The 12,121-nt window shown below is 41.2% G+C and overlaps 1 protein-coding gene across 1 annotated transcript; it reads right to left on the bottom strand.

The window, feature by feature from the left end:
* Positions 1–995: 995 nt before the first annotated feature.
* Positions 996–11,781, bottom strand: LOC145405861 (ryncolin-1-like). Its single transcript, XM_080277117.1, has 4 exons — positions 11,776–11,781; positions 3,999–4,477; positions 3,587–3,694; positions 996–1,161 (listed from the first exon to the last, which is right to left on the bottom strand). Exons 1-4 carry the CDS (start codon positions 11,779–11,781, stop codon positions 996–998), a joined length of 759 nt encoding a protein of 252 aa, XP_080133243.1.
* Between the last annotated feature and the right edge of the window lie 340 nt (positions 11,782–12,121).

The following is a 12,121-nucleotide window of genomic DNA, read 5'->3' as shown; positions in this document are numbered from 1 at the left end:
ATATGTTTGCTTGTATTGACTGGAGGCTGTTGACATTAGGTTCCAATTACTAAGGATAGCTTGTTGTGTCTGGACTCTGGGCTGCCGTCAGCTCCACGAGTCGTTGGTTGCTTTATGAATCGATGTTGCTACTTGCCACTCGTATCACAGTGAATAGTATGATCGTATAATTGGCATACATTTAAAAAACAAATTATCAAACCTGTTGTTGTGCATTAAATTTAAAAACCAAATTGAGAGCTCTGAAGTAATACTCTGTTTAATATTAGTATATTGTATTCTGTTGTTCCATATTCATTTAAAAGAGTTTAGCAAACATTTCTCACTAAACGACAGAGATTTTAAACCAATGTGATTGACTGCGTCATCCCCCTGTAATTACTGTCACAATTATTTACCTGCATCATCTCCCAGCAACACCTCCACTTCTTATTTCTCTTGGTTATCACCCCGCAATACGTCTCAGTGTCAGTTCTGTGTTATCTCCCTGAAGCGCTTCTCATTGTTTTTTCCCTGTCTTACTTCCCATCAACACATCTCACTGTTATTCCCTTTACTTCCTCAGCAACGTTTCTTATTATTACTTCCCTGTGTCATTTCCTTGCAACACCTCTCACTTGTATTTCCCTGTGATATCTCTCAGAAGCAACTCTTACTGTTACTTCCTTGTTTCGTTTCCTAACAACACCTCTCACTGCTGTTTCCTAGTGTTATCGTCCAGCAACATATCTCACTGTTATTTCCCAGTGTTATATCTCTGCCACACCGTTTACTGCTGTATGTCCATCATTTCTTAATAACATGTATCACTGTTATTTCCCACTGTTGTCCCTCAGCCACACCTCTTATTGTTATATCCCTGGGTTGTTCTCATGTCTCATCTCTAGCTGTAAGTTCCCCGTGTTCTTGTCCAGCAATATCACTCTACATCTTTTGTTGTCTCCCAGCAGCGTCATCATTCAGCATCATTTCTCTGAGCCATATCTGAAGATTCACTAGAAAGCTGGTCTGATCATGAGTGTGGTGTTCATAAGCGAGTAGTAGTAGCCATGCCAGGGGTGCCAGTTGATGCCCTCAGCGTACGCTTCGTGGTGGCCCTCGTGCTGGTATCCATTAAGGTTGGAGAGGTGGCAGGCTGCATACCACCATCCACCGCGGAAACTGTTGCAGGAGAGCAGATTTAGCGTTGTTCTTAATTATATTTAATTAATTTATTATATTATTTATCACCAACAGTCATCATCCGTCATCAATCATCATCAATCACCAATCATCATCAATCATCAATCAGTCATCAATTATCATCGTCGCTGTCGTCATTATTATTATTATTATTGTTGTTGTTGTTGTTGTTGTTGTTGTTATTATTATTATTATTATTATTATTATTATTATTATTATTATTATTATTATTATTATTATTATTATTATTATTATTATTTTGCATTCTTCTGTCATCCTGTTTTTTTTTTTGTTGTTGTTGTCACATCAAGAACGTCAGGACTTGAATCTAAGTCACTCAGTCCTGATATTTAAGACGAGGATGGCCATTCTCATTGTCCCCTGAGTGTGAGTAATAAAATTCAACCTTCTTTCGGATATAAACCCTTACAGATTCACTCCTAATGGAGCGCCTTATCCCACTTAACCACCAAGCATCATTTGGTTGTGTAAACCGAGATCGTTTTGATCTCAGTGGTTATGATCTAGTTGGTATTTTTGGTTTTGGAACATGTAGTTACGTGTCAGTGTTTCATTACATGGATCCGGCGACATTTGACCCTGGCATTGCGCCGCCAGATTTGAATTATATTCAGTCACTCGTTATATAAATAGAGACTTTAGTTGGAGGCACAAACTAGGTTGCTAAACTTTCGCCAGAATTTGGTTTGTAATATTGTCATATATATGAATGAAATGGGTTCACAATTGAACAAGTTTTCGTATTTCTCAGTAAAACTGGATAATAAGATAAATATTGTCACAGAAATATTGTATATCACCTTCCATCCTGACTCATTGTATATGTTTCTCAGGTTATTGATATTGAAAGTTGAGGATTTTGTTCACATTTTTGTGAATGCTTTTAGTGTTTATGTTGCTTTAGACCTTGCTCTGTTTCAGATATGGCTTAGTCTTCGAATCGGCTCACACTAACTTCAGTCTTGATTCTATTTTCTATTTCTCCAGTCTAACACTGTATTATCCTGTATTAAAAGCTATCTCCTTTTCCACGACTATCATGGTCCATATCCCGCTTCGTTCCTCAGACACCTTCGATCTCTTTCAACTAACACCTTTCCTCGGCTTTAGCTACCTATTCACTGCGTCTGTGTACTTTGAAATTTTCGTTCTATATGTCCCTTGCCTACGTCTCGTCTGACCTTATACATTCGTGTTCGTCAGTTCTACTGCCAAATCGTCTTTATCTTCCGTTCCTCTTCAGTTTCCTCCTATAATGGCTGCTCCCTGCGAGAATGATCTACTACGCAATCTCTCAGTGAAGTCTATTTCTTCTGCATGTTCATACACACCTGCTCCAAATATACCCGTTTTCCACACTCACTTGGATTACGTGCACTACTTAATTTTTCGTGATCCGTTAAAAATAAGTGTTACCTGCCCGAACGTCCCTGTAAAGTCACTCAGAGCTTCCAGTCTTTATAATATTCCCGACTATCGTTCCATAAAGTCAAATTCTCTCTCTACATATCCAACATACCAACATTATGCCATCCGTTCTCACAGAGTTATTTCGAAATATCTGTGCCTATCAATATCTCTTCCACAATCCCCGTTGATGATGTTAATGTTTCCTCTTTTCAGCTGGGCATGATTGATTACCTCACCAGCTCTGACTTCATGTTCGCATGTGTCATTTCCTTCATCACTCCCTCTTCAGCCTTGATTTTGTGTACCCTTCTGTCTTGTTCGCTCTTGTAGAATTCCTGACAATACGTGTAATACTCCTTGTTTACTCCTGTGTCAGATGTGTGGGAAAAAATACTTCATGAAATAAGGATGCCTGCAAAGTTAATTAGGTAAGGAAAACAGTGAATTTTGTTCAGTCTGGAAGTGATGTGAAAAATTTGCAGCCTGATCCTAGATTAGAGGTGGCTTGCAGTGGAAACATGACAGCATCTGTCTCAAAACCACCCACACAACCCAAACACCAAAGTCAGTCCCAAGACCACCACCAACGACACCACCGCCACCTCCAGATCTATCTGCACAATAACTGCTGAACTGGATATATTCTTTTTTGGTTTGTGTGTGACGTTGTGAAAATACTCGAGTTGCTCCCTCCTCTGTATATTTACCCACAACTAATTACTTGGTACATTGAACATCCCTGGAACGTCTGATTTTTTTTTTTTCCCACAGTCTCGGAAAAGCTGGAAAAGATTCATCACATCCTCAGTATTTTGTGCGACTTGTTGTCAAGTTATTACGAGGCCTTAGTTCTTCGTGAAGACACAGCGGATCCTATGCATTACAGAACCCTGGAGTTAACAATGGTACTGGCAGTTAAAATTTCAAAACCTTACATTATAAGTAAGGAAGAATTTAAAGAAGGCAGTAAAACCTGGAAGCGCAGTTGGAGCCAGCTGTGTCGTGGTCAGAGTCGGGAGTAGAGAACATCATGCCATTATGACCTCCTTGTGACAGTCCATCCCCTGCGTCACCAGAGTACCTGGAGTCAGAATTGGAATAGTTACACATAATAATTTACAGATGCATTAAACTTCATCACTGATTAGCAAAGATCTGTACGTACAAGTATCAAACTATTATATAAATTTCCTGTATAAGATAAGTAACTCATTACCTACTTTCGTTCTCTGCATTTTTTTTTCTTCTAGAACAAAGTTTATTTTCCTACCATTATCCAGCCAAAGTTTATTTTACTATCATTATCCAGCCCGATTCTAGAGCTACATAATTTCCATTATAACAGTGATAAAGTCAAAGGCGAGAACCATATACGTGTGGTTTACCTGCCAACACTAAGCCGATAGTTGTCATTGGCTGGACCCACACTGAACATGCCATATTTGGCATAGCGCTGTGCTCCATCAAAATCTGCCAGGTCCACTCTCAGTTCCTGTAGAGACCACGAGGTGAGTGTATGCAACAGGTCGAGGCCCAGCCAAAACTCGCTTTCTAGATTTCCAAAGCCTAACTGATACTCGACCCAGGTGCGGTAGAAGTCCTCGCGGGTAGAGGTGGCGTTGGTACGGTGCTGGAAGACAGTCCAGCCACCGCCGTCGACCATGTGATCACAGAAGACAGTCGCCGTGTCGTGAGGGCGACCAGGGTAAGGGTAAACCTCCCGTACCCCTCGCCCAGTGTCACCAGATGCCAACAGATCCTTGCAGTGCCGGGGTCTGGCTCGCCACCCCCTCAGTTCCTTTATGGCACCTCTCACATCCTGCAAGACCTCGCGAATTTCCTGGCACAAACGGGAAACCTTACACTAGTTGGTGGAAGATGCTATGTTTCAAACTGAGAACAATCAATAAATCATTTGTTTCATTTTTATAAGCTGAAGAAAACCTGTCTCACAGTAACAAGTTCATTGAATTGTGGGTGTTGACATATTTCTTAATAAGTGAACATGAACACCAACAAGGTGTGTGGGGGGTGGCGGAGAGAGAGAAATCATGCACTGACTGTATTAAAAGCTGATGATTCATTCATAAGCAGTAACTACTGGCAATAAATATCCTGTAGGATCTACGGTTTGTCTATAAACGTGGAAGAAAGGAAGGAAGGTGCAGAGACCCTCTTATGTTTTTGTTGTTCTACTCTAATATATCGAAACAATCGTGATCATTGATATGAAGAAAATCTTGAGGAGTCACTCTGAATAAATTAACCTACGACACAAATCCTGACTTACTGTAGCTGATAAGATATTTTTTAACTCTTGAGGTTTAAAGTCTTCACGTAGCTAGCAAGAAGGAGCACTCAAGAAGTGCAACACCCGTACCCTACGGCAGGTCTAAGGGACAAACATTTGACTTTGCCCTGTGATCTTGCCATTTGACCGATTGTTCTCATAAGCAAATTAAATCATCCTCGCCTGACATTCCACTGTTCTACCAAGTTTGGTCCAAATGGGATAAAAACTGAGTTGACCTTGCCTGTGACCTCGGCTTTCATCCTTGTCTGATTTTCAGGGTTTCGAATATGCTTGATTTAAGTCGAATAATAACCATTGCAGTTATAGGACCGATCCTTTGAACATGCCTTATGACCTTGTCCTTTAACTGACTGGTCTCACAGTTTAATGTTATTTGTGTCTTACCACGAAACCTTCCTCCAAGTTTGGGATGAATCAAACTCATACTATGTAAGATGACCTAGCTGTGTGATCTTGAGCTTTGATCTTTGGTTTTTTAAAAGAATACGCCAAGCCCTGCGAAGGCCCTCAGCCCATCACCAAAATTTGGTTTATATCAGATCAAAACTGAGTAATTTGTTCACCCAACCACCCAACACACACACACTGAGCAAAACTAAATCGCTCTTGTTATCGGGAGCGCGTGTAACAATCTACTTAAGATAGCCATAGCTAAATAAAGAAGCCCATCCCTTCAGAACATCTTAAACATGCGATAAGGTATTAGCTATATGAAAGTTATTTCTTCCTTTATTCCCTTCTCACTTTTCCCGACCATTCTGCAACCACTTACAGTATACATGCGCTACTTTCGTTCTCTTTATTCAACAAAGTAAAATGTTCCCTCCTTTGATCACTAACTCGTCTTTCTCCACCAGCATCCTACCATTGTTGTGTTATATCCCTCTGGGACTTCTCTTATCACCTTGACTTTTTGTTTTTACCTCCTCTCATAACAGTTTCAAGTTCCCTCCATTTTGTACGTAGGTTTCCCCAAACTCGTCCTCCATAATATTTTTTAAATTCATATTTTATTAGCATTCTTAACTCTCTCGTCTTCTGACCATACAACTCTGTTTTCTGTCTTCCCATTCACTATTGAGCCTATTCCTCTACTTCCCATCCAATCACTGTATGCTTTCTCCTCGTCCGGACCTTTTTTCACCTCCTAATTCCAAGACGCCGTTCCTTCCACCTCCTTACTTATACTGATCAAACGCACTACCTCACATGCCACACAAAATTCTTTTATATACTCCTTATACAGTACATACCTTCCACCCCCAGCATCTGCTTCAGATCATATATGCCTACTCTCTCATTCATTTCTTTCATGTACTTCTACATTTCTTTCTCCTCCTTTAGGTCATCTTCTCTCTTTGCAGCAACTGCCCCCACCTGTATCCCTCCTCTTTATTTTCATTCATAGCTTTTGTACCCCTGACTTTGACTTTACGGTGTGGTGATCAGACAAACAACTTTTCCAACTCTCTACACTCGAGTGTAATGCACAAATCATGTCATTCAGTCATCCTCATACACATTAAAAAATGACTGAACATAAATGGCTTATGTTCATCCAGTTTACTTTTTATCCCCTTTATCACTCGCCATGTACGAGTATACCTGTGAATCAGCCTGTGACTGAAAAGGTAATGAATTATTGCCAAGCCTCTCTCTGCGCAAACGACCAGCAGGGCACTACCATTCCTATGCTCTTCAAAGGGTTCACCCCACTGTTGAACCACCCCATTTACTCCTACAGTCCTCACTTTTCCCTATCTATCTAGAGCCAGAAATACTCTCTCGCTATGTTCAGACTTGTCCAGACATTCTTCCTAGAGTCCCCTAATATTCAACTTTCACTCTAGCTGCTTGGTTCTGTCCCCTCGCTCAAACATTTAAACTAGTCACCTTAGCAACCTGATGTTACCAACAGATGACTTGTCTCGGAGAAATGATCTTATTAAAAACATTTCAAAAAGCATCTCAGATGCATTGAAATACATTTTAATGTAATGGTATTCAGTACGGTACTTAAATAGATTTAAAAATGGGTACTATATAACATATTAAATACATTTTATTTAAGGTCTTTAGTGTATAGTTACGGTGAAACTACTTCGTGCCCATCACAGTTTAGACCCGAAGAAAATGATAGCCACTCTGAGGGCAGCAATACTAAAATACATGAAATGTTTTCTCCTGTATTACATTACTACTACTACTGCTACTACTACTACTACTACTACTACTACTACTACTATTACTACTACTACTACTACTACTGCTATTTTTAGATTTAGAGATAGTAGTAGAATGGATGTGGAAGATGTGCAGATTGGCCTGGGAGGAAGGTAGAGTCCTGGAGGATTGGAAGTCAGGTATAATTATTCCCTTGTACAAAGGAAAAGGGAAAAAGAAGTGTGTGGTAATCATAGGGGCATTTGTCTTCTTAGTATAATAGGAAAAGTGTATGGTAGGATACTTATTGACAGAGTTAGAGAAAGAACAGAGAAATTAGTTGGAGAAGAACAGGGAGGCTTTAGGAAGGGAAGAGGTTGTGTAGATCAGATATTCATTCTTAGATCTTTAGTGGAAAAGTTTCTAGAGAAGGGAAAGAAGTTGTATGTGGCTTTCATGGATTTGGAGAAAGCATATGACAGAGTGGATAGACAAGGATTGTGGAAAGTGTTAAGAATATATGGAGTAGATGGGAAGTTGTTGAATGCTGTGAAGAGTATGTACGATGGTGCGAAGGCTGCAGTGCGTGTGGATGGTGAACTAAGTGAATCTTTCTCTTTGAAAGTTGGTTTGAAACAGGGATGTGTTATGTCTCCATGGTTGTTCAATCTGTACATGGATGGGGTAATAAAAGAGGTACAAGGTAGGGTAGTGGATGTTGGAGTGGCCCTGGTGAGAGAGGATAGTGTTTGGAAACTCCCTGTACTGTTGTCTGCAGATGATACTGTGTTGTTGAGTGAAGACGAAGGGGAGCTGCAAGGCTTGGTGGATGAGTTTGAGAGAGTGTGTAAGAAACGGAATCTAAAGGTGAATGTAGGGAAGAGTAAAGTGATGGTCTTTGAGAGAGGTGAAGTCAGTGAATGTATAGCGACGTTGGATGGTGAGGAATTGGAAAATGTGAGTACGTTTAAGTACTTGGGTAGTGTGATGAGTAAGGATGGAGGTTTGGAGGGTGAAGTGCTTGAAAGGCTACAGCAGGGAAGAAAGGTTGCTGGTTCTTTGAAAGCAGTGATAAGAAACAGGGAAGTGAGCATGGAAGTGAAAAAGTTACTACATGACAGTATTGTGATACCAACTCTAACGTACGGAAGTGAAGCTTGGACGTTGATGGAAGGACACAAGTCAAGAGTAAGAGCAGTGGAAATGAGTTATTTAAGAGGTGCCTGTGGAGTCACATGGAGAGACAGGCTGACGAATGAGGATATAAAGGAGCGTTGTGGTGTTGATGTGGATGTGATAGGACGCGTTATGAGGAACACATTGAGGTGATTTGGCCATGTGGAGAGGATGGAGGGCGAAAGACTGACGAAGAGAGTGTATGTGAGTGAGGTGGAGGGGGGAAGAGGGAGGGGGAGGCCGAGGATGAGATGGAGGGATGGGGTGGAGAGGTATATGAGAGAGGGGGGTGTGAGTTGGGAGCAGGGCAGTGAAATGGCGGGGGACAGGGCGACTTGGAGGCGATTTGTTTGTGGCCACCCCTAACGGGATTGAGGCGTCTGGCAATAGATAGATAGATAGATTATTATTATTATTAGTAGTAGTAGTAGTAGTAGTAGTAGTAGATGGAGGGTGAAAGACTGACGAAGAGTGTGTATGTGAGTGAGGTGGAGGGGGGAAGAGGGAGGGGGAGGCCGAGGATGAGATGGAGGGATGGGGTGGAGAGGTATACGAGAGAGGGGGGTGTGAGTTGGGAGCAGGGCAGTGAAATGGCGGGGGACAGGGCGACTTGGAGGCGATTTGTTTGTGGCCACCCCAAACGGGATTGAGGCGTCTGGCAATAGATAGATAGATAGATAGATTATTATTATTATTGTTAAGTTTCTTTGCGCATGCTCTTAAACTACTAACATTTCTTTCTTCGACCGAGGTTTAATCTTATAATAATTTCTTGTGTGTGTGTGTGTGTGTGTGTGTGTGTGTGTGTGTGTGTGTGTGTGTGTGTGTGTGTGTGTGTGTGCGCGCGTTTCTTGCTCCTGTCTTTACATGACAGTAATGGCTGAAGGCGAGCAGGCAGTGTAAATCAATGAAGGTTGTTGTAGTGATGGGAGATATAAACGCTAAGGCGAGTGAAGGACAAGAAGGGGAGGCAGTGGGTGCGTTTATGCTGGGACAGAGGAATGAGTGGGGAGGCAGGTGGGTGCAATGAAGTGACGCAAACAGACTTATTATAATGAATAAATTATTTGGTCACCACCCAAGACGTCTTTGGACATGGAGAGGTCAAGAGGATCCATGAAGTAACCGAACTAATGGAAACAATACATAACGGATTTAGGAATGCTGTACAACTAGTTAAACGCACTCAGGGGCTGACTGTAACAGTGACCATGTGCCAAGTGTGGTCAAAGTGGAGGTAAGACTCAAGTAAATGAAGCAGGCCACAAGAAAACCTAAGAGGTGCTTTGAGTTACTGAAACGAGATGAGAGGTTGAGGGAGAGATAGAACGTGGAAATGAGAATCAAATATGAAGTACTGAACTGAGACACGGATAGAGATGACAAGGAACAGCAATGAGTTAGAGATGCAGAGAGCATTTGAAGGAGCAAATGCGGAACCTATCCCCCCAAAAAAAGGAGAGCGGTTGGAAGAATACAAGTGACTGACGAAATACTGGAACTGATGGTTAGGAGAAAGTGTATGATACAAGACCCTAGCAACTATAACGAGATTGATAAGAGAATTACAATGGAATGTGCTAAAGCAAAGTATAAGTCGTTGAATGACCAGTGTAAAGAAGCAGATGATCAAGGAGGTATGAGTTAATAAAGGAGATGACGGGAAAGAGAACGTGGAAAAACGGAATTGCCATTAAAATGAATGACGGTACAGTCCCTATGGAGGTGGAAGATGTGTTGGAGAGATTGAAGAAATATACAGAAATAGTTTTCATGTAGGCACAGAGGAACTGAATGAATATTCGGGACAAAGGGACCAGGAAAATTGAAGACAAGGTTTAAGAAGTTATGAAATGAATGAAAACAGGGAAAGCAGTCGAAGATTATGATATCAGTGGAAAAGTTGAGAGTACTGGGGAATTTGCTGTACAAATGATACGAGGGTTTGCAAATACTATTTATAATAATGGAGAGTCGATGGATATGATGTGAAAGTCAACATTTGGTAATACAGAAAGTCCACGGTGCAATGGAATGTAATAAACATCATACGATTAGCATAATAAGTCAGACTGCGAAGATTATTTTATAAGTGACAGTGAAGAGAATATGAGTGAAGGCTAGAAGATAAATAGCAGTGGAGCAATATGCATTTGTGCAAGAAAAAAGAACGAGAACTACTGTACTATATTGGTTTAACACATGTCTAGTGGGAGAAGCATAGCATTAGTAAATTTCTGTTTTCACGAGATGAGCTGCGACTTTATAAGATATTGTAGTGTGTGGTGTGGCCTAGTGACAATCACGAACATAGATACACCCCTAACATCACACTTAACGATGAATCTGTGCCATGAGACCCTTTCACTAAGATCTTTGGAGTTGCAGTAACTCATGACACTGGGCACATCTTCAAGGACCACATAAGAATAAAGAGACGATGCACCCCAGACTTAGCGAATTCAAGGCACTTGCAGAGACAAACTTAAGGCAAACAAAAAGAAACACTCCCTCAAACTCTGCATACAATATACAGAACACTGGTTTCCTAGTCTTTGCCGGCAGGGGCTACTATCCTATCTAACACCCATTACGGCACCTTGCTGGCCAAACAGAATAACGCTTGTGTTATGAGTCCATATTATATTTACAAATCATAATAGATAGATAGATAAATAGACAGATAGACAGCTCTATGCGAGCCTGGGAATGGGAAATGATCTTGCAAGTTAAACTGAGGAAAAGCTGACGATAGATTAGGAAGTAGCAATGTCAGGAGATGATGCAGGTAATTTGTCAGTGAAATAGCAGGAGAACAAAGCCTAGTGACATACACACATACTCACACACAGGTTTCTGGAACTTTCCAACCACAGTGTAACACACGTGACACGACCCCTATTTCACCAGAATTTAGGAAAGAGAGCTCAGAAGGAGAGAGGCCATAGAATCGGCAGGTAGTAGGGAGAAAGGCTTAGCAACTTGGAAGAGAGAGAGAGAGAGCGAGACAGGGAGGTAGCTAGCGGGACTCTACTTATACTTCACTCGTGTGTGAGAGATTTTGTTAATATTTCCAAGACAAATAAAAATAGTCCCATACTATTCTTTACCTCTCCTGTCATTGCATGACAAATGGGAACCAAGATAATCTACTTACAAACAACTCAAGTATAACAACCGCTCATCCACAAGTCTAATATATAACTTCTCTACAAGTAACTACAAAGTCTTTTATGACATTTGGTAGCAGCGAAAGAACGCAACTCATCTTCGAATCAACAGTGAATTTCTACAAAAGCAGGTGACACTCTACAAGATTAGCTTCAGTTCTACAGTGAATTCCTACAAAATCCAGCCTACAATGTAAATAGCCTACAAGTCTACAAAACACCTCTATAATCTTCACGTAACTTCAAGCAGCAGCAAGAAGAATAATAAACAAAGTAAGTAAAGAAAAGCAAATATTAAAGCACCAAGCTAACATACCCCTACCACTTTCTTCCACCTACCTCCATCGCTGATGCAGAGGTCAAGACACGCAGCAAAACACCAGAGCCACATTTATAACGTGACTTACTCACCTTTCTTCACCCAGCTTAAGCATCGCTAATCAGTATTTACCACAGCTACCAGTGTGGGAAGCCGACGTCACCATGTGCTGAGATGACATCACAACGCGAGTTTGCCACGCCAAGCAACGTGTGACTGACACCAGGCACTTCTCACCCACTACTCATTACTCATTATTCACATAGCTCCTACTCATACTCATTTATTTCCACAGTATTGAGTTGGAAATTCGACGTTCTATGCTGAGGTTTGCCTGGGACAGCTGTTAACCACCACAAGCACCAG

Source organism: Coenobita brevimanus, chromosome 68, assembly GCF_032717465.1.
Source record: "Coenobita brevimanus isolate Jiangsu-jjx chromosome 68, ASM3271746v2, whole genome shotgun sequence".
Taxonomy (NCBI): Eukaryota; Metazoa; Arthropoda; class Malacostraca; order Decapoda; family Coenobitidae; genus Coenobita; species Coenobita brevimanus.
The sequence above is the reverse complement of the archived record's forward strand: the minus strand, read 5'-3'. Positions and strand labels throughout refer to the sequence as shown.

What these genes read in the sequence shown, in the direction of transcription:
- LOC145405861 (XM_080277117.1), bottom strand. An exon ending in TATCGGCTTAGTGTTGGCAG is followed by an intron (nt 3,695 to 3,998) that starts GTAAACCACACG and finishes TTCTGACTCCAG; the next exon opens with GTACTCTGGTGACGCAGGGG. An exon ending in GGCTCCAACTGCGCTTCCAG is followed by an intron (nt 1,162 to 3,586) that starts GTTTTACTGCCT and finishes CTCCTGCAACAG; the next exon opens with TTTCCGCGGTGGATGGTGGT.